Here is a 22,576-nt window from a genome sequence, read left to right as displayed (position 1 = left end):
AGTTAGCCACACCCTCATCACACGTTTCCTCCCCGTAGAGGTCCCGTAGACCCCATAGAGGTCAAGTATATGTTTTCTTCTCTTATCATAAGCTCTTTATGTGTATTTCTCCTCAGCCGGGTATTTTCCTACGTAAACCAAGATTTTCAAAATGCTGCCATAGCTCAGTGAAATCATAATTCACTAGTTCTAGGCTTTTCCAGACAGCAAGCAAACAGTTTGCTGCCCTTTGGGAGACTAATATATATATCCCTATGTATATATTACAGTCAGGTCCAGAAATATTGGGACATCGACACAATTCTAACATCTTTGGCTCTATACACCATCACAATGGAGTTGGAATGAAACAAACACAATGTGCATTAACTGCAGACTGTCAGCTTTAATTTGAGGGTATGTACATCCAACTCAGGTGAATGGTGTAGGACTTACAGCAGTTTTTTATATATGCCTCCCACTTGTTAAGGGACCAAAAGTAATGGGACAGAATAATAATCATAAATCAAACTTTCCCTTCTTAATACTTGGTTGCAAATCCTTTGCAGTCAATCACAGCCTGAAGTCTGGAACGCATAGACATCACCAGACGCTGGGTTTCATCCCTGGTGATGCTCTGCCAGGCCTCTACTGCAACTGTCTTCAGTTCCTGCTTGTTCTTGGGGCATTTTCCCTTCAGTTTTGTCTTCAGCAAGTGAAATGCATGCTCAATGGGATTCAGGTCAGGTGATTGACTTGGCTATTGCATAACATTCCACTTTTGTCCCTTCAAAAACTCTTTGGTTGCTTTTGCAGTATGCCTTGGGTCATTGTCCATCTGCACTGTGAAGCGCCATCCAATGAGTTCTGCAGCATTTGGCTGAATGTGAGCAGATAATATTGCCTGAAACACTTCAGAATTCATCCTGCTGCTTTTGTCAGCAGTCACATCATCAATAAATACAAGAGAACCAGTTCCATTGGCAGCCATACATGCCCACGCCATGACACTACCACCACCATGCTTCACTGATGAGGTGGTATGCTTAGGATCATGAGCAATTCCTTTCCTTCTCCATACTCTTCTCTTCCCATCATTCTGGTACAAGTTGATCTTAGTCTCATCTGTCCATAGGATCTTGTTCCAGAATTGTGAAGGCTTTGTTAGATGTTGTTTGGCAAACTCTAATCTGGCCTTCCTGTTTTTGAGGCTCACCAACGGTTTACATCTTGTGGTGAACCCTCTGTATTCACTCTGGTGAAGTCTTCTCTTGATTGTTGACTTTGACACACTTACACCTACCTCCTGGAGAGTGTTCTTGATCTGGCCAACTGTTGTGAAGGGTGTTTTCTTCACCAGGGAAAGAATTCTTCGGTCATCCACCACACTTGTTTTCCGTGGTCTCCCAGGTCTTTTGGTGTTGCTGAGCTCACCGGTGCATTCCTTCTTTTTGAGAATGTTTCAAACAGTTGTTTTGGCCATGCCTAATGTTCTTGCTATCTCTCTGATGGGTTTGTTTTGTTTCTTCAGCCTAATGATGGCTTGCTTCACTGATAGTGACAGCTCTTTGGATCTCATCTTGAGAGTTGACAGCAACAGATTCCAAATGCAAATAGCACACTTGAAATGAACTCTGGGCCTTTTATCTGCACATTGTAATTGGGGTAATGAGGGAATATCACACACCTGGCCATGGAACAGCTGAGAAGCCAATTGTCCCATTACTTTTGGTCCCTTAATAAGTGGGAGGCACATATACAAACTGCTGTAAGTCCTACACCGTTCACCTGAGTTGGATGTACATACCCTCAAATTAAAGCTGACAGTCTGCAGTTAACCCACATTGTGTTTGTTTCATTCCAACTCCATTGTGGTGTTGTATAGAGCCAAAGATGCTAGAATTGTATCGATGTCCCAATATTTCTGGACCTGACTGTAAATATACACACATTTAGATACAAAAACACATTCATGTAGACAAAATAAAATACTGTACAACATGGTTGCCTTCCTAAGACATAGAACTTTTTTGTAATCTCATGACCTTGTGTGAAGAAAGGGAGAAATACTGAGGTTTCTGTCACATTCTTTGAAGAAACAGCAGTCCAAGCACCTATGCCCAGCACCACATGGCCCACCTCCAGATTCAAACTGAGGTGCAGGACTCCCCCCTTAAGTTGCAAAAGCAGAGGTGAGAACCCCAGGCGCAGAGCTGGCTGGAGAATTATGAGAGTTGAAGTCCATGTGTCTTCAGGTGGCTGAGAAACACTGGTGGAGAACATCTTAGAAGACAGCAGGCTGCTTGATGATGCTTTCATCATTGTGAACTTCAGAGGCTGAAGTGCGAATCAAATCTTGAGGAAGGCTTTCTCGGGCTTCCTGCATCCGTTGACGAGCCCGTTGGAACGCCTCTGCAACAAAGAGAACAGACATGGTAGTTAGGTGGAGGTTCAACCTGCGCAGTCAGCTAGTTCCTCTGCCTGACCACTCCTTCCTTCTAGACATTTTAACCGAAATCCCATGCTGTAATATTCAAAGCATGCGATGAGTTGAATACATTATGTAGGCTAGAAAGTATGTCTAACTTCTAGTAGCTCTGTGGAAGAGAGAAAGAAAATGTATTGGGCAAAAGCAAAACAATGATTTTGAATTCCTCTTACCCCCTTATTCTGACACACTATCCAGAATAACAAATATTTTATTCTATATTTTTAAAAAAACCTGGGGGGGCTACAAAGTTACTTTACCTTTAATAAATAATATATATATACATACACCTCTGGTAAATCTGAGTTTTGCAAATAAGAAACAGATGCCATATGTTTTTCATTAAATAGATAAAAAATACTATCCTCTTTAAATGATTCTAATGTTCAAGATTATTTAAAACAATATTTAATTAGAAGATATGTTCATATTTAATAAAAATGAATAACCACCTATTAATTTGGGCTTTTTAAAGAAACTACCATACATTGAAACAATTTAGAATTAAAATGCATAAAATGGCCATTGAGAATCCTAAGAACAAAAATGGTGCCCTGCTAGATTGGGTCCCTGGTCCATCAGTCTCTTATCACAGTGCCAACTCAGGACACAAGGAAGCCAGCTAGTTTCCCAGCAATGGCCTTTAAAGCAATTACACTATCATCAAGGCTAATAATCATTAACCCTCGGATTATTCCCATGAATTGATCCAACCTGTTTCTGAAGTCACCTTAGTTGATAGCCAACAACATATCTCACAGTAGCAAATTCCAAAATTTAATTATGCATTAATATTTCCTTTTGTCTGCCTTGATTCTTCCAGGATTCAATTTAATTGAGTGACCTCTGGTTCTAGAATTTTGGGAAGGGGAAAACAGCTTCTTATCCACTTTAACTGCACCATACATAGTTGTGTGACGTTTCAGTCACGTCCCCTTTCATCTTCTTTTTAGACTAAAAAAGATCAAATATTGCAATCTTTCCTGATAGGGAAATTGTAATGACCAAGGTCCAAATAGTTCTGCTTTGCGCAAAAAAGTCCTACCTGTTTCTGTGTCAAAAGCCTTACCTAAAACATTATAAAGGGAACTTTGCTGACTGAAGTTTCCTAGTCGATCCAGAACACTCTGCATGCGTTTCTTCATGGAGCTGGACTCCAGAAAAGCTCTGCCAAGAAATAAGTTTTAAACTTATAACTTTTAAACTTTGAGGACCAGTCATAAGTACTAGTGTTCGGTGTTGTTGCACCTTCAAGTAAGTGATCAGTAAGCAAGGACTATGTATGTGCATCTGTATCAATGAGAATATCAAAATTAGGCATTTGAATCCAAAGGCAGATAACCAAGCTGATAACAGAAGCCACTTTTTGCTTCTCGGAAGAGGGAAAGAGATTCTCTTCCCTATGCATGTTCAGAATGTCCAGAAATTCTTTCTCTAGTGGAGAGAAAATCTTACTTGGACTGCTGCAGGCAGTTCAGCCGGAAAGTGACACTCCCTGTTGTTTCAGAACGAAAACCCAAACGGCTGAGACGATCACCCTGCACAAAAGATAAGCATCAGTTTAGAGCAGGGGTCTCCAATCTTGGCAATTTTAAGACTTGTGGACTTCAACTCCCAGAATTCCTCAGCCAGCTTTGTCCACAAGTCTTAAAGTTGCCAAGGTTGGAGACCCCTGGTTTAGAGGAAGTTCTATCTGAGTCTTCAACCTTCTTTCTCAATAAATGTGCCAAGCTCTAGACCAAAATGCTTTGCAGAAAATATGGGTGGGCATGGGGAGGCAGGCACTCACTGTGAAAGTACTTGGCACTTTGGTGTAGGTTATATCCTCAAGCTCTGGAGATCCTCCAATGAAAAACCTCCGTAGTTCTGAAATGGTGCCCAACTCTACAGGACGCCATGTAGAAACAGACAAAGTGTGAACTCCTGAATCGTCAGGTTGAACGGGATTGATGCCAGAGATATGAGGGAGGGAAAAAATCAAAAGGTTACTCAGAACATGCATGCCCACTACCAGTATGTTAGCCACTGAGATCACAATATAAAAGTTCCAGTGAAATACAAGACCTGGAAACTGTGTACTACAAGCAAAGGAAAATGTACAGATACTCTACAATAGAAGAGAGAAGCTGGATTTTCATGGCTTGTAAAAAATGCCATAGTACTCAATTCACACATGAAGTTTTATTTATATATTTGCAGGCTTATGTGGCATCTCAGGCGCAGAGTGATTGTGGGTGGCTTATGGACTATAAACTATAGTTTATATAACACAATGACTATGTTTGTATCATACTATGATACTAAGACAAACCCAAACAACCACATTACAGCTTAGCACAATGTACACACTCAGTGAATTTGCCCATCTTTTGGCAGTGACCGTAGGATATGTTCACATCACTTGGTGCATTAATCTTTTATCGAGGATATACTATCCCATTTGAATGGAAGGAAGGCAATCCTTTCCAAACCTTAAATCATCTGCCATTCCCCACAAAAATTGTTGCATGTTAATCTCTTCCTAATGTGTTAAACTGAACAACAGCAAAGGACAAATGCCCAAAACCACCCAGGAAATTTCACCCATCAATAGGAATGTGAGTCTACTAGGAGAATGACAGAAAGGCATGATAAAGAGAGGATCTATTATAAGCATGCCACCTTAAATGCTAAGAGCATGCCATCTTAAAAGGAGTTTCCAGAATTCTAGCAGTTAAAGAAAATAAGGAAGTTTGCTCAAATACAGTTATCAGAAGAGCATCTAGTACTAAAATGTATGATGAACATACACTACTAGAGGCAAGTAAAAAAATAAAAATGTATTTTGATTTTTGTTTTATGTAAATCACTCAGGAGTCTCATAACAGTGGTTATATACAATAAATCAAATAAATAAATAAAAATCAATAAATAAATTTGCTTCATGAGTTGCACCAATGCAAGTTCACTTCTAGCGCTGTCTTTTACCTGGCGTTGCTGGCAGCACTACATAACCATAGCCTTCAACACGGTACCTATGCCAGAAATCCAAGGAAAGAACCTCAAAGTATAGGACAGGCCACTCAGGGAGGGAGCCTATAAGAGGAAGAAAGAAAGTGAATAAGAGTCCAGCCAGTCTCGCATCAATGTCATGTTTTATTCCAGGGTAAACAGTAGGGCAATTCTGCTGATGAAGGGATGTTTTTTAACAGATTAACAGAGTTGGAAGGGACCTTGTAGGTCAAGGGTGTCAAACTGGCGGCCCATGGGCCAGATGCATCACGCACAGACCACACCCACCCCAGCTCTGCAAAGGGGGAAAACGTCACCAAACGTCACATGACGGCAACGTGACACGGCGAGTTTAACACCCGTGTTGTAGGTCATCTAGCCCAATAGCTTTACACTAGGATCAGAATAAACCATTGCTCAGAGGCACAATCCTCTGACATAGTTGTAAGTGTTCATTGAAATGAATGCAAGCTATGCAACACATCCTATTCTTCTGCAGGCCTTGGCCATTAGTGTACAGGTTTTTTTCTAGAGCAGAAGTTTTCAATTGGAGACTTCAAGGCTGTCTATAGTCCCCTGAAACCATGGCTTCAGTTCTGAGAAATCTCCAAAAGTTGTAACCAATTTGTAATTTTTAATATTGGAGAAGGTGAGTGAATATATAAGTGGAGAGTGATCATATTAATTACATTTCTCTGTAATTAAATTTTAATATGTGTTCAATTTTTAAATAGTATTTTGTGTTTGTCTCTTAACAATCTTAAGGGTGATAATGATAGTGGCATGCCTCCCAAAGGCTAAATATCAACTTCAGTCTAGAAAAAGTTGTGTGTTCATAACCTAGGGAATGTTCCAGAGAATTACACCCCATAAATTAAATCCCTCTGTCTTCAATGTGACAGGCCAATCAATTTCCCAAAACAGGCAAAATACCTCAAACCCATTAGAGCCGAACTGTTTCTGAACTTCTCTCTGACACACAATGGCATGACTCACCTTCCAAGTCATCCTCTTGGGTGAAGAACATCTCCAGGGTAAATGGGAAGGAAAAAAAAGCCACCCTATCCTGGGAATGAAAAATAGTAGTATCAGCTTTTACATGGGGCAGCAGGGAACGGAACAACCGTGTGTGTATGTGTTTGTGTTTGTGTGTGTAATGGGATAAGAAAACCAGCAAATATCCCCTGAAGAGGGATATGCCTTAATAGCAATAGCAATAGTACTTAGACTTATATACTGCTTCACAGTGCTTTACAGCCCTCTCTAAGCAGTTTACAGCATCAGCATATTGCCCCCAACAATCTGAGTTCCTCATTTTACAGACCTCAGAAGGATGGAAGGCTGAGTCAACCGTGAGCTGGTGAGACTCGAATTGCCAAATTGCTGGCAGACAGCAGTCAGCAGAAGTAGCCTGCAGTACTGCATTTTAATCACTGTACCACCATGGCTCTTAAGCTTGATTTAGAGTTGCCTGCAACTGTGCCTAGTTGTTGCTGCATATATATGCTGTGAAAAGGTTGATGGGCTAAGCGTAGGATTCACAGATGCATAAGCTATGCAACTGTCTCCAAATGACAGAGTTATATGTTCCCTGATGATGGAGAAGCCTAATTCAGGCTTTAGACCAATAGAATAAACTCTACTGGCTTTGTGCCAACACTGAAGAATTCATATAGACCCTAAAGCAAGGGAGGGTTTTTCCCCCTATATATTTGTCTACATGCTGAAGATCTTCTCCAATCTGTTCTCCAGATTTAATTTTAATTTTTATCTTTATAAAAATTATATTATTTTGTATAGTTGTCCATTTTGCAGTTGTGATTCTGGTGGCCATCCTAGACTAAAAATCTCATAATTCTTATTCCCTGGGCATTCCAGTTGAATCTGTGAGCTACCAGCCAACTGAAGTTCAACAAAGCTTAATGTAAATGATTAAGAAATCTCAATAATTTGGCAGTACAATACATTTAAGACTTAAAGGAGTAAGCTGAAGAAGGCTCTACTAAGTAGAATTTAGCTTTGAAATATTAGGAGCAGTGGTGAAATTCAGCCAGATCTATCTGGATTGTGCGATCCAGTAGCGCCGGTGGTGGGAGGCTCCGCCCACCCGCCCAGATGTCATCACGTCCCATTTTTGACCCTCTGTGCATGCACAGAAGGCTCTGTGCATGCGTGGAGGAAGCATGCACACTCTCACATTTCCAAACCAGTAGTGAAGGTAAGTGAATTTCACCCCTGATTAGGAGAATCAGAAAACTAAAATCCATAGCAAGATGGATTTCCAGTCATATAAGGCTGCTATTCCTCAAAGTATGAAAGAAAAATGTGCCTCAAAACTCCAAAACTGGCATTAAACACTGCGACTCTGCAAATAGTCCCCCTCCCTCACAAAGGAACCACCTTAAACATACTTTGCCATGTACTTTGCTAGTGCAAGTCTGTGTCATTCCAGAGAGTAGTTGAGATGGGGGACATGACCAGCCTAGAAAGAAAATAAAAGCTTTAGCACCGCGGAGAAGACAGCAAGATTAATGAGCAGCTAAAGTACAAAACTCTGCTCCAAAACCAGACATCCTTTCATTGCATACCAGGTAATTCCTAACTATAATTGAGCCTGGAATTATGGTTTTACATCGTGGTGGTTGCTAAGCTGATCACCATAGGACCAGGTCTAATTTTATGTGATGGTCATTAAGCAAATGCCACGGTTGTTGGATGTGGCAGTTGTTAAGTGAATGTAACAGGGATTAAATGAATCCACAGAAAGTTAACATCAGAATCTAGCAAAAATGCTAAAAATCATGGTCATGCTGTAAAATGGCCATAAATGTGAGCCAGTAGCCTAGCTCCCAAATGAAATCAGGTGAGTGTGTGTGTGTGTGTGTGTGTGTGTTGCAGTTGGAACTCTGCAATCGGGTCATATGTATCTTTTCAGGGGACTGATGTAACTTTGGTCGTTAAGCAATTGGTATTTATGCAAGGACTACTTGTATGTTCCCCCCCAAAACCATTAGAATTTCTCTCAGATATTCTAATATGGAACAATATGGAAAAATACTGTAGATGGCTTAAAATTATTTGATCCTTTTTCTTTTCTTCATCTTGAATCATGATTTAGAATTAAAATGATTTAGAATTAAAATGACTCCAGCGTTATAAAAGTAATGATACCTTAAGTTACTAGCCATACTTCTGTTATGCTTGTGATCTTGAAGTGTGAAGTGTGTGATGCAACAGGTAGATAAGTGATGAGGTGGAGAAGGGAGACACAAGGATTTTTTTCTGGCTCCCATCATGAGATTGGACCTGGTACTGATTGTCCATCAGTATTTTAAGACTGGATTTTAGAGAAAGGGAGTTTGGGGAATATATAGCCGTAAATAACAAGAGGGTAGGTTCAAGGATATGCTTGATTTACTGTGGGAAGACTTATGAATCCCTGTATTGTTTCAATTATTTCTTTGCTAGAAGCAACTCTCCAGGAGGATACACATTTCTACAAAAACTGTATTGTGGTAGATGCCATATTGTATCTTGTCCCAATCCTAAGGGCCCAATTTGTACTACTCACAGTTGGGCAGTTCCAAGAAGAAATGTATGTATAGATTGTTGTATTCGTAACCCTGGGCTGAAACTAGGAAAGAAAAGGAAACACAGTAATAAAGCCTTATTCTCTGGACCATTTCTCTCATTCTTAACCAAGCCGCCCAATCCTATGAAGGCGCACACACCTTGCTAAAGAGACTTTGAGTTTATAACAAAACCTGAATGAGTTGGCTAATCAAACTTGTAGGAGGATATTTTAGTTACAATCACAGCTCTAGATCGTTTACAAACTGAAAATTTAGTCATTTTTCCTAATAGCAAAAAGGTACCTAAATCAATATTAGGTAAATCACAAAATTAATTGCAGAACGATGAGAGGTATAAATCAGATAGCAGAATCACAATTTCCTTTGTGCAGTTTCATAGGGCAGGCATAAACTTCCAGTTATAGTTTTTGACCCTTAATATTGATTTAAGTGCCTGGGGATCAATCTTGGGTTGAATGTGGAAGGAGGAGAAACAAAAACTCCACCAAGAATAAAAGGTTATCTTACCTATTTCACCATTCACAAAGAGTCGGAAAATACCAGGAGCAGTCTGCAAGAGGAAAGAATGAATGTTATCCAGCAGAAAAACTGCAGTTGAAAAGTTTTCCAGTGCCCGAGAGCTTCTGGCTCATCAGACTTAATAAATCTAGACTGGAGGAATCAAAGGGTTGATCTGATATAAAAGCAACTATATTTTTATATTAGAAGGTGAACATCAGATGCAAAACCCCAGGTCAGAGATATTTATTTAATTATATCTCACCTTTATTATTTTTAAAAACAACTCAAGGTGGTGAGCAGATCTAATATACCTTCCTCCTCCTATTTTCCCCACAGCAAGAACCCTGTTAGGTTGATTGATCCAAAGTCACCCAGCCGCTTTCATGTCTAAGGTAGAACTAGAACTCATGGTCATTTCTAGCTTGGTGCCTGTTAATACGCATCTTATTTATTTATTATTTATTTATTAGTTCGATTTTATATGCCGCCCTTTTCCGGAGACTCAGAGCGGCTTACAATGCATTAAGCAATAGCCTTCATACTTTTGTATATACCTGCTTAGTAGGGCTTTCGGGGCCCCCTAAGCGGTGTTCTTTTTTTTATACAAAGTCAGTTTATTGCCCCCACAATCCGGGTCCTCATTTTACCTACCTCAAAAGGATGGAAGGCTGAGTCAACCGTGAGCCTGGTGAGATTTGAACTTGCAGTAATTGCAGGCAGCTGGCAGCTAAGTGCTACTTTAACAGCACTTAGTCCACTGCGCCACCAAGGCTCCTTCAATCTCCTCCATCTTGATGACTTTATTGCACAAAGAGCAGTTTACATGTAGCAATTAAACATTTTGTGGAAGAAGGTTCTCATTTTTACCTCTTCTATTACTTGATTTTATGAACACAGGGATGGAAGGGTTTTTTGATGGTCAATGAAACAGGAGACATACAAAAGTTATGTGATGAATACATGACAGAGGTGGTGGGTCAGGACAAATTCAGGACTTGAGATTCTATTGTCAGTGTGCTTCAGATTCAAAGATTAAAAATATCCTTAGTTGAGCTTGGCTCCTGAGGGCTTATCTATGTAATTTTTAACAATGTTACAGAAGTGGTTTGCCTTTGTATTCAGAATATTTTTTTTCTCAATTTCTCAATGGCTCTGGAATTTCTGTGTGGTTCTCCATCCAAGGACTAGCCACCATCAATCATGCTAGCTTCCTTATATCACCTAAAGCATGCATAAGCAGAATTTATCTTTCAGTATGGGTTTCTCAATTAAACAATAACTAGTATGAGAAATTTGCATGGTGAGCAAAGGACTAAGAAAACAGCAGTACAACTTTTTCAGAAAAAGTTATTATATTATTATATTGTGTTATACTATTATAACACAATCTGCAAATTGCAGGAACTTTACCTATCTGCTCAAATCATATAAAAGTTTGTTTCCAACAAACTAATCATGAATGTTGTGGTAATACATTACAAAGCAGAACTCCAAATTCCCCCAACCTGTCACTCTCCACTAAAAATAGAACCAGGTTGTGAGGTCACTTACCATCTCAAAGTCAGATCCAACAAGTCCACTGAGGTACTCTTTATGTCGGCTGTACAACTAAAGAATGAAACATACAGTCAGAAAATAAGACATATACCCCTTTTACAAATTTAGGCCCCACTTAGGAGCAAAAGATAAGAGTTCTTACATCCTTGAAGACACGCTGTTCCCGTGCTTCCTCCTTCTCTCCCACTGTGGCCGAGGCATTCTCCAAAGTGAATTTCCACATTTCCCGCTTCTCGCCTTCCAGCTCAATCCTTCAGGGGGCCAAACAACACAAGCCCAACTCAGAGAAAAGATCTGTACAATTGATAGGTGATTGCCCCTTGACTTCAACTCATTTGCAGAGATCAAAGGGTTCTAAGTGGTGCTCACCTATAAGGCCCTTTTGTGCCTGTAAAATCTGGCTTGACTGTGAGGACTCCATTGCCATCTACCTTGATCATGCAGAGAACATACTCATACTCCTTGCAACCAAGCCTATGGAGAGATAATTATAAAAACATGATCTGCTTATCAGGGCTTAAATACCGGCAGTACAAGATACATTCAGGTGTTTCTGAACATATTATAGAATAATGTTATGCAAACACCAGATCCAGGATCAAAGGAAAACCCTAAGACATAGAAGATGGTCTTGAAATATTGGAGAGCTTCTATGCCATTCTAGCATTAGCACTAGCACTTAGACTTATATACCGCTTCATAGTGCTTTATAGCCCCCTCTCTAAGCAGTTTACAGAGTCAGCATATTGTCCCCAACAATCTGGGTCCTCATTTTACCGACCTTGGAAGGATGGAAGGCTGAGTCCACCTTGAGCCTGGTGATATTTGATCTGTCAAACTGCAGGCAGCAGGTAGCCTGCAGTACTGCATTCTAACTACTGCGCCACCACAGCTCTTCTGGACTGCAATGAATTTGATCTATACCTGAATTCTAGGCCAGAAAGGATTTCATTCACCTTATACTTTTGTCACCTGGTCAATATATAGCAGGGATTACTATATCTCTTCAGCACAGTCTTTGTTTCTGCTACTCTCAACACAAATTTATACTAAATTTCTAGAGACAAATTCCCCAGAGATGGTAACATGTGGGACACTATTCTCATGCAGCTGTCACCTTCAGTTCTATATCAAGGGGTGCTAATGACTTTTGTTCAACTTCAAACATTCCTTGGAACCTGGTTGGGTGGGGGGGGGGCTGATAAAAAAACAATGGGACTGGAAAGCTTTGGTGCATAAACTTACTTGCCTTGGGGTCCTAGGTCCCCCATAATATACATGGTCTGCACAGGAGTATTAAGGACATGGTTGTTCTTGATGAATTCTTCAGAGGGCTGCCAGGTGATAATTCGGGATTTCAGGATGTTTCCTTCTCTGCCAAGAGGGGCAAAGGAGATTGTTGACTATAGTGAAGCAGGTTTCCTTCAGAATATATAGAAGAGCCAGGGAATGTCAGGGTATATCAAAATCATTCCTCTTCCCCCTCAAGCCCAAGACATTTGTACAGCAAAAGCATTGTCTATGGCTTCACTTACACTGGCCTGCGTTCTTGTCTTCTCCTCCTCACATTAGCCATCATTTCTGCCAAATACGAAGGCACTTCCTTGTCAGAAGTGGTCATTTTCTGACCATGCTGGAATGTAAGAAGAAAGCTTGTTATACTCATTTAAACAGGAAAAATGTGAGCTAAGAGGTACCATTTAACCCAGGGAAATATCTTTTTAGCAGTACTTTTGGTACAAAGCAGACAGCAAAGGCTCCAGTGACAGCCCATCAAGGGAAAGCATTTTAAAGTTTCCAAAGTTGAGAAACACTGCTTCAGAATTGAACACCTGCTAATTACATGCTTTCTTGACAGTAATATGAAAGTGATTTGGTATTGCAATCTTTCAATATATTTTTCAACTTCCAACTCTAAATGACTGCTCTGGACTTTCCTGGTGATCTTCCATCCAAACATCACAACGATCTAAGCCTATCTAGCTTTGGAGGAATCTGCCAAGATTACCAAGATGCTATTATCTGTCTGAACTTTATTCCCTAAGCCAGGAATTATATTTGTAATTAACAATATCATTAATTATTACTTAAGGATTATAAACATATTTTTACATTACTTCCTATTTGCTAGTATGAACAATTCCTCCCTTCCTATCATTCATGTTGACATAAAGTATGGACCCTGGGTCAGTCATCCCATCTCCAACCCATTTCCATCTCCATTAAAAAGCTGGTACCTCTTCTAGGCTGGTGAAGCGGTCATTGTCTATGTAGGTGAAGATCCGCTTATTCTTTCGACCCCCCAACTCTTCCAATTTTAAGATATCCTGGTGGTACTGTCGGTCAAGTGGGCTCTGGCAGGCAGACTGATTCTGGTAAAGATCAACCTCAAACTAAATAGAGTAGAAAAAAACCATTGTTGCTTGTATAACAAAGCCCTCCCTACAAAATCTCAATCCATGGAACTGCAGTATCAGCAAAACAGAGGTCCCAGCAAAAAACAGACAAATAGTTGGATTTGTTAGATGAGCAAATCACAAAAACAAGCCATTAACTTCTGCAGGACTCATATCTAACTGAATTTCTCATATCTGAATAGGTGCAGTGAAAGTGAAGAATGGGGTGGAGCAAAGGGACACAGTTTGGACAGAACGTTCCACCAAGGTTACAATTCAACAAAATAGGCCAAAAATAGTCTGAAACATTTCTACCTATTAGACTGAGTCATTAGTCTCTAAAAACTTGAATGAGAAAGTGTACAAAGGAAGCCTTTTTTCTTTATTTAACATGAAAAGGCAAAAGCCCTTGTGAGCATGATGTACGGTACTGTTAAACTGACTCCCTATTCAAGGGAGTTCAACCAGGCAAGAAAAATACCTGTGATATTCAAAGTGATAGCCAAAATGTTTTCTTTTGAATTATTTTCAGTGTGAACAATGTACAAAATACCTTCTGAACATGAAATAATTGTTTTAAAAGCAGAATAGGCTCTTTCAAATATTTTAGAAACATCCGAAGCTCCCAAATGTTCACAATAAGGGTTTGGTGCTTAAGAACTTGAAACAAAACATCTTTACCTGAGTGACTGAGAAAAAAATGTAGGCCTACTGTTGAAATCCAGATGATTTATGACTTCATATTTTTCAACCTAGCAGCTTTTTAGAATGAAGTTTGTACTTTTATACATTCCATTAGATATCCATGTTAAATTTGCAGGAACAGCACACAACAAATTTGCAGGAAGAGCATATGATCAGCCCAGACAAGAGGCTAGAACATTATACTTGGATGAAGGAGATCTAGATTTCAATCACTGCTCAGCCAGATATCTGGCTTACGTAAGAATAAATTGAATAAGCACTGCCAGAAGCACTGAATACTGCTAGAATCATTAGTGGGACAATCATCCCATCTACTTACTTGACTAAAGAGTTTTTCTTGCCAGCCAATAACAGCCTCCTCTTTCTCCTCTTCAGGACAAGGTCCACCTGAAACATAGACAAGCCTCGAAAGTGTGCTTGGCAAGAATAATGGCTTAAGATGCTCCAACTCTCCCAGAATTTATTTTCTCTCTTGGTTACTAATATACATAACATCTGGGCAGGTCTAATGATTATTTTGTTGCTTTGAATGTCTTTATATTCAAAATCAAAGCCAAAGACAAGAAAAACTTAGGAGTTAGCCACACTAAATCATTGCACAAATCAAGGGGCATTTAATTTGGCAATTTAACAAGAAAAGCAATGCAGGAAATGAGAAAATAGCAGTGAGGAGAGCAGACAATCTCATTGACCAAGGTTTTGTTTTGTTAAGGTAAATGGTATCTCCTGACCACCAAAATAAAAGTTAACTTAAAAATGAAACAAAATTATACAGAAACATCTCTTGGTTCCATGGTCATATTCTACAAAGCGAATATTTCAATTATTTGGTTTTATACTGATCAGACTTTGCAGCTTTAACAGTCTTAAGATCTGACTAGACTTCCAGAAATCATTGTTCTTAAAGTCCAACTCACTTGCTGAGTTGTAAGGCTCAAAAGTTGACAAGCCGATGAGCTCCTGGCCTGATTGGCAGAAAGATTGCCGTAGCTGCTGTAGTAGAAGGCTAGTGGAAGTAACCCGCTGAATTTTAACCCTGCAAGAAAGAAATATATTGTTTTTGGACATCTGGAGCGTCAAAGCCAGTTGCTTGGGGGAAAAAAATGAAAGCAGAAGAAGTTTACTCCAAATAACTGTTCTACTTAGACTCTTGTCCCTACTAATCATTATCAGTTGGGAAGTATCTGAATTTTAAAAAATATTTTACTTTCTTTTAAAAGATATTTAAGAATAGAATATGGATGTGTAACAAGAGCAACACAAAAATGGATTTACAAACCAAAAAAATGATAAAATGTTAAGGAAAAACTCTAATATAGAATTCTTTATTGGCCAAGTGTGATTGGGCACACAAGGAATTTGTCTTTGTTGCATATGCTCTCAGTGTACATAAAAGAAAAGATACATTTGTCAAGAATCATAAGGTACAACACTTAATGATAGTCATAGGGAACAAATAAGCAATCAAATCATATTAGGAAACAGTCAATATAAATCGTAAGGATACCAGCAACAAGGTTACAGTCATACAGTCATAAGTGGGAGGAGATGAGCGATAGGAACAATGAGAAGATTAATAGTAATGCAGACTTAATAACTAGTTTGAGTGTTGAGAGAATTATTTGTTTAGCAGAGTGATGGCATTCGGGAAAAAACTGTTCTTGTGTCTAGTTGTTCTGGTGTGCAGTGCTCTATAGGGTCGTTTTGAGGGTAGGAGTTGAAACAGTTTATGTCCAGGATGCGAGGGGTCTGTAAATATTTTCACAGCACTCTTTTTTACTCGTGCAGTATACAAGTCCTCAATGGAAGGCAGGTTGGTAGTAATTGTTTTTCTGCAATATTCCACTAGTAACATTAAATTAAGACAATACATGGAGATATGGTAATCACAAAACAATCGATTTAAAATTATCAATAGGGTGAAATTAGAAATTAACAATGGCAACTATAATAATAAGAATTTTCAGTCAAAATCCAGCTAATCTGAGATAATCCTCCCTTAACTTTATAACCACTTAAAAAGAACTCAGCATTTTAAGATCTTAAGAGAAATTCAAACTTCAGTTGTGGCCAAGGTCTATGTGCAGAATTATAATTTATAAATGTTTTCCAAACTGAAGTCAGTAGATATATTTTTTAAAAAATATGAAATCAGTTTTGACATTGGATGCATACCGGTACTTCCAGAGTTGGGTCTGCCAGTCTTCTAAAGAAAGAACTGAGTGTAATTTCCAATGAAAAGTATAAAGTATCTCAGGAGCAGTTACATACAATGTTACTTCAGTATACTTTGTAAAAAGATAAAGTTAGTGGTATTTAACATTAAAAACAGTTACAAGAAAAGAAAAATCAGAATCTAAAATCTGTTTCATTCTATTGTGAGGCATCTTCCAGAATAGTTGAGCTTGCAAACAGATATGAATCATTACATTTCCAGCATTACTGAATATATTATCTATTTCTATTATCTGAGACTTTATTGGTGACAATAAGTAAATCTATGGTTTCTGAATTAAGTTTTTGTTTCAACTTTCATCTTAAATTATTATTTTTCTAGGACTGGATATGCATATGTTTTTGTAATTCTTTATATAGGTGTGATAGTAATTTTAAAGAGTGAGTTCTCTTTTAACAATTTGAGCACTTGTACTTTAAATATACTTTTCCTGATTTTCAGATTAATTTTTTATTATCTTTGATTTTACAGTAACATCAATATTGCACTGTTGATTGTACCTACCGGTAGTAGTTGTGACTAAAAAAACAAGATATTATGTATTTTTTATACATAGAAGTACAATAGAGCCAGACTTTTGTTACGTAATTAATTTTAGTTAGAGCTATCAAATCAGAACTTTAAAAGTCTAAAAACTACATGCTAGCTAAGGAATACCAGTCACTTTTAACATTTAGTGCTTTCTAGCAGTTGTAGACATATTCTAGTATTAATTTTGCTTTAATTTATTTTATATTTTGCATCCGGTAAGTGTTAGGCTCCTTGATTATATTAATTAGAACTGCAGGATATATTTAAAATTAAATTATTTCCCTAAGAGAAACTGATTATAGATCTCTGAATAAGAGTAACTATAATTGAAAGGCATGTAATTTCTCATACTTTTATTCATATTTATTTTTTATCACATTACTGTGTACTATTTCTGTATCATTGCAGCTATGTTTGTAATTATTTTGCAGCGTGTGTGAAATTATTTCTTTTTGATATTTTATATTAGGAACACTAACCCTCAACCCTAACAATACATCTTGTCTTATGCGTTTATTTTATTCTTATTCTTGTTAACTGCCAGTTGATGTTGTGGTTGTTGACTGCTTATTTGGCACATTACTATCAAGCCTTCTGTATCTTGATCCTTCTGCTCAAGATACAGAAGGATCTTGACAGACTTGAACATTGGGTGCTATCTAACAAAATGAAATTCAATGGTGAAAAAAGCAAGGTTCTACATTTAGGGAAGAAAAACAAAATGCCCAGGTACCGTACATGTGGTACCTTGCTCAATAGTAGTAATTGTGAGAGGGATCTTGGAATCCTGGTGGACAACCATTTAGATATTTATTTATTATTTATTTATTGGTTCGATTTATATGCCGTCCTTCTCCGGAGACTCAGGGCAGCTTACAATGCGTTAAGCAATAGCCTTCATACTTTTGTATATGATATGAGCCAGCAGTGTGCAGCAGCTGCCAAAAAAGCCAACACAGTTCTGGGCTGCATAAACAGAGGGATAGAATCAAGATCACGTGAAGTGTTAAAATCACTTTATGGTAAGGCAACACTTGGAATATTGCATTCAGTTTTGGTCGCCACGATGTAAAAAAGATGTGGAGACTCTAGAAAGAGTGCAGAGAAGAGCAACAAAGATGATTAGGGGACTGGAGGCTAAAACATATGAAGAACGGTTACAGGGACTGGGCATGTCTAGTTTAATGAAAAGAATGACTAGGGGAGACATGAAGTGTTCCAATATCTCAGGGGCTGCCACAAAGAAGAGGGAGTCAAACTATTCTCCAAAGCATCCGAGGGCAGGACGAGAAGCAATGGGTGGAAACTAATCAAGGAGAGAAGCAACCTAGAACTAAGGAGAAATTTCCTGTGTTAGAACAATTAATCAGTGGAACAACTTGCCTCCAGAGGTTGTGAATGCTCTAACACTGGAAATTTTAAAGAAGATGTTGGATAACCATTTGTCTGAAGTGGTGTAGGGTTTCCTGCCTGGACAGGGGGTTGGACTAGAACAGTGGTCCCCAACCTTTTTATCGCCGCGGCCCGCTGAGCGCGCGCAGGGGTGGGGCCGCGGCCCGCTGAGCGTGCGCAGGGGTGGGGCCGCGGCCCGCTGAGCGCGCGCAGGGGTGGGGCCACGGCCCAGGAGCCTTTGCGCAGGCCCATTGCGCACGGCCCAGGAGCCTGAGCCTTTGCGCAGGCCCATTGCGCACGGCCCAGGAGCCTGAGCCTTTGCGCAGGCCCATTGCGCACGGCCCAGGAGCCTTTGTGCTGAAGCGTTCCTGTCCCCCGGCCGCTGCGCGGCCCGGTGCCAGGTACTTCACGGCCCGGCACCGGTCCGCGGACCGGGGGTTGGGGACCACTGGACTAGAAGACCTCCAAGGTCCCTTCCAACTCTGTTATTCTAAGTTCTAAGCCCTCAGATCTCAGCTTGCATTTCAGTCTTTTAACTCAACTTTTAACACGCATCCCCCATACATGCAAGCTACGGCCAATTTAGGGGGGGGGGGACACTTTCTTGCATTCCTGAGGTGGATTATAAATCCCATCGGATACGATGTTTATTATATAGTACAATAATGGGCTTTAAACTGTCACACTTCTTTCAATAATATAGAGCATTAGAATTGCTACTCGGCGATTTTTCTCCCGGGGAGGGCGGGCATTATTAGAGGATTTGCCGCCTGTGCGCGTTTACGGGGCATTTGAGGTGTAATTTTGAGAGGGAGAGAGAGCGCAGTTTCGTGTAAGAAAACCGAATAAAATATGTTGGTTCCCCTTTTGGAAACCAATATATTGATGCCACAGGATGTTTTCCAGACTGATTTGCTTCACCCGATGGGCGAACTTCAAATCCAAAGGGTGACTGGAGTAATGGAGCGGCGGCGGCAGCAACTTTGAGCCGCGGGAAGAGTTCGGGGCGTTTCACGACAGAGAAGGGAAGGGAACACCAACCTGAGGCGCAGGTTACGGATGGGGTCTCGGAATCGGTAGACCGCCGCGCCCGTGTCTTCGTTCCAAGCCGCCTCCGCCATCGCTCCCGGGGCGGGGAGAGGAAGGCAGCGGCGTCTCTACTAGGCCGCTTTTTCCATGGAAACGACAAGATGGCGTTGAACATAAATATAGGGAAAAAAAAGAGGCCTCTAAAGCAGGGTTATTCAACCTTGGCAACTTTAAGACTTGTGGACTTCAACTCCCAGAATTCCTCAGCCAGCAAACCTTTGCTGGCTGAGGAATTCTGGGAGTTGAAGTCCACAAGTCTTAAAGTTGCCAAGGTTGAATAACCCTGCTCAAAAGCTTCTAGTGGTATCGTTACCAGATTCCGTGCGAAAAGTCAGGTTTGACGTTCTCCGCGGGAGAATTAAGTGAAGCCATTTTGCAAGACACGCTTGTCACACGTCTGTAGATGTTCTCAATCATCGAGGTCATGGTTGTCCCATGGTTGTTTTTTTTTCCAAAAAGCAACTACACTTTTTGGAGATTTTTTTTTCCCCTTTGAAATTCCCCACCAGTCAGTTAGAACTGAAGAAACTTTTATGGATGAGAAGTGAAATGTTTTCAAAAGGGATAAAAAAAAAAAACCCCAAAAGTTCAAAAAGCGCTTTTGGGACATGTGTATCATAGAATCATTTTTACAAACCCCTAGGCTTAGAAGAGACCATTTTAAGTTTTTGTTTGTAGAATATACAACATAGAATCTTAGGGCTGAAAGGGACTTGGGAGGTCTTCTAGTATCTAGTCCAATCCCCTGCTCAAGATGGAAGACCATATACCAGGTCAAATGGTTCTCCAGTCTATTTTTGAAAACCTCCAATGATGGACCATCCACAACACTGGGAGGCAAGCTATTCCATTTATTGTTCTGGAAGAAAATATCTCCTTATCACTCTTTAACAAGGTTCCGCTTCTTGTTCTGCCATCTGGTGCTTTGGAGATGTGTCAATCCTCTCTTCCTATTTATTTTGGAAAGAAAGAAAGAAAGAAAGGAAGGAAGGAAGGAAGGAAGGAAGGAAGGAAGGAAGGAAGGAAGAAAGAAAGAAAGAAAGAAAGAAAGAAAGAAAGAAAGAAAGAAAGAAAGAAAGAAAGAAAGAAAGAAAGAAAGAAAGAAAGAAAATCTTCTTCCTTGGTCTTCATCAAATGCAATGGAGGCAACTTTTGAAAGCCATTTTCCATCATACATCGCAGTAATACTTTTAGATCTCTAAAAAGAGATCCAGAGGCCAAGTCTGCCAGAATACCCTTAAAGAGCACTATCTGCATCAGGAGAAGCATAAGGGCACTTATTTAGCAAGCTGGTCACAGGCTGTCAGCAGAAAGTATTTAGAAATATAGATGGGACAATCTGGCCGGGCTCTAAGCAAAAACCAAGGTTACAATTCCATCACTTGATAATGGCGGTATCCTAAAAAGACCAGAGATGGTATTTCAGTTCTTCAGAATGCCATCCTTGAGCAAGATAAGGTTAGTTCAGTTCAGAAACCAACCTTTTGTACCTACTAATAGTCAGAAGAGGGCCTATTAATTGTCTCTAAAGTAAAGGTCAAGGTTCCCCCGCGCACACGTGCTAGTCATTTCTGACTCTAGGGGCGATGTTCATCTGTTTCTAAGCCAAAGAGCCAGCATTGTCCGAAGATGTCTCCATGGTCATGTGGCTAGCATGACTAAACACCAAAGGCGCAGAGAACACTGTTACCTTCCCACCAAAGGTGGTCCCTATTTTTCTACTTGCATTTTTTACGTGCTTTCAAACTGCTAGGTTGGCAGAAGCTGGGACAAGTAATGGGAGCTCACTCAGTTATGTGGAGCTAGGGATTCGAACCACTGAACTGCCAACCTTCTGATCGACAAGCTCAGTGTCTTAGCTACCGCATCCCTTGTCTCTAGTATCCTTACTAACTTTTTAACATAAATTATGCCTTTTGTCCTTTAAAAGCAAAAGCTGCTATATGATGGCTGGGCTTGGGAACTGAACATCAAATTTTATCTGGTAAGTACTCCGGAGAGGAATTTCTTTGAAGACCCTGACCTTTCAATAGCTCTGTCCACATCCTCCCTTTCCCTGCAACTTAGTACTATTCAGTACTTTCAAACATATTGTTAATTTAAATGGGACATTTTCTTGATTTAATTGGATTAAGGTCTGTAGCAGGGGTGAAATGCTCCCGGTCCGGTAGCGATGGAGGCGGGTGGTTTGGAGAATCAGTAGCAAAAATCCTTGCCCCCACCCCCCCATTGCCCAGCTGAGCCATGCAATCATCAGAGGCTTTTTTTAATTTTTAAAAGCATTTTTTCTACAACCTCTTTGGCTGAAAAAAAAAATGCTTTTAAAAGTAAAAAAAAAAGCCACTGATGATCACGCAGCTCAGCTGGGATCATCAGAGGCTTTTAAAAGCATTTTTTCTACAACTCTTCGTCCGAAGAGGTTACAGAAAAAATGTTTTTAAAAGGAAAAAAAAAGCCTCTGCCGATCAGACAAGTCAGCTGGGATCGTCAGAGGCTTTAAAAGCATTTCTTTTTACAACCTCTTCTGCCGAAGAGGTGGTAGAAAAAATGGTTTTAAAAGTTAAAAAAAAAAAAAAGTTGGCCATGCCCAGTCATATTACCCCCCCCCCAAGCCACATCCACAGAACTAGTAGTAACAAATTTTACATTTCACCACTGCGCGGTAGGATACATTTGCCCCACATTCTTCTAGCTTTAGATGTGGCAGTGGCAATCCTTGAAGTTATGGACTGACTTTGTGCTCTCCTACTCTTACCCAAGAAAAGTTATTCCATGAAATCCCCTTAACAAAACTCTTCAAGCTTTCTTCAATGATAGGTTGAAATAGATGTATTTGGGAAATGGCAGAAAATTAGACCTACATGAAATGTATTGTTCCCCTTACTAATCAACCCCAATCCTGTTCCCCATTCACTATAGTCCCAATATACAAAGTAATGGGTGAGAAAACCTAATCATTTATCACTTTTATGGTATAGGAACAATGGTTTAAAAAAAAAGTTTGTGTCAGCGCAACTAAGCACCACTTAATCCTGTTTCATGAATGGAGTGGGACTTAGATGAAGGCAACATCATGGGAAATGCATAAAAAAGGATGCTGTCAAGATAAGTTTCTGTC

The 22,576-nt window shown here is 39.8% G+C and overlaps 1 protein-coding gene across 2 annotated transcripts; it reads right to left on the bottom strand.

Annotated features, from left to right (window-relative positions):
* Positions 1 to 1,929: 1,929 nt before the first annotated feature.
* Positions 1,930 to 19,490, bottom strand: MKS1 (MKS transition zone complex subunit 1). 2 transcript variants are annotated; one of them, XM_070946549.1, is made up of 18 exons: positions 19,411 to 19,490; positions 15,128 to 15,246; positions 14,530 to 14,597; positions 13,347 to 13,502; positions 12,645 to 12,742; positions 12,355 to 12,483; positions 11,479 to 11,583; positions 11,252 to 11,360; positions 11,104 to 11,160; positions 9,559 to 9,601; positions 9,030 to 9,092; positions 7,870 to 7,940; positions 6,455 to 6,524; positions 5,435 to 5,542; positions 4,257 to 4,390; positions 3,923 to 4,005; positions 3,537 to 3,634; positions 1,930 to 2,391 (listed from the first exon to the last, which is right to left on the bottom strand). In XM_070946549.1, the coding sequence occupies exons 1-18, from the start codon at positions 19,488 to 19,490 to the stop codon at positions 2,264 to 2,266; spliced, it is 1,719 nt and encodes a 572-aa protein (XP_070802650.1). In that variant the 3' UTR covers positions 1,930 to 2,263. The 2 variants fall into 2 exon arrangements, with proteins under 2 accessions (XP_070802650.1, XP_070802659.1); XM_070946558.1 differs by lacking the exon at positions 3,537 to 3,634.
* Between the last annotated feature and the right edge of the window lie 3,086 nt (positions 19,491 to 22,576).

Source organism: Pituophis catenifer, unplaced genomic scaffold (genome assembly GCF_029215685.1).
Source record: "Pituophis catenifer annectens isolate HBS135680 unplaced genomic scaffold, rPitCat1.0.hap2 SCAF_1, whole genome shotgun sequence".
In the NCBI taxonomy this organism is placed as follows: Eukaryota; Metazoa; Chordata; class Lepidosauria; order Squamata; family Colubridae; genus Pituophis; species Pituophis catenifer.
Note: the sequence above shows the minus strand (reverse complement) of the source record. Positions and strands in the feature narration are given on the sequence as shown.

What these genes read in the sequence shown, in the direction of transcription:
- MKS1 (XM_070946549.1), bottom strand. Translation starts at nt 19,490, where the DNA reads ATGGCGGAGGCGGCTTGGAACGAAGACACGGGCGCGGCGGTCTACCGA. An exon ending in TTGGATCTGACTTTGAGATG is followed by an intron (nt 9,602 to 11,103) that starts GTAAGTGACCTC and finishes TTCCTCTTGCAG; the next exon opens with ACTGCTCCTGGTATTTTCCG. An exon ending in CTAGCAAAGTACATGGCAAA is followed by an intron (nt 6,525 to 7,869) that starts GTATGTTTAAGG and finishes TTTCATTCCCAG; the next exon opens with GATAGGGTGGCTTTTTTTTC.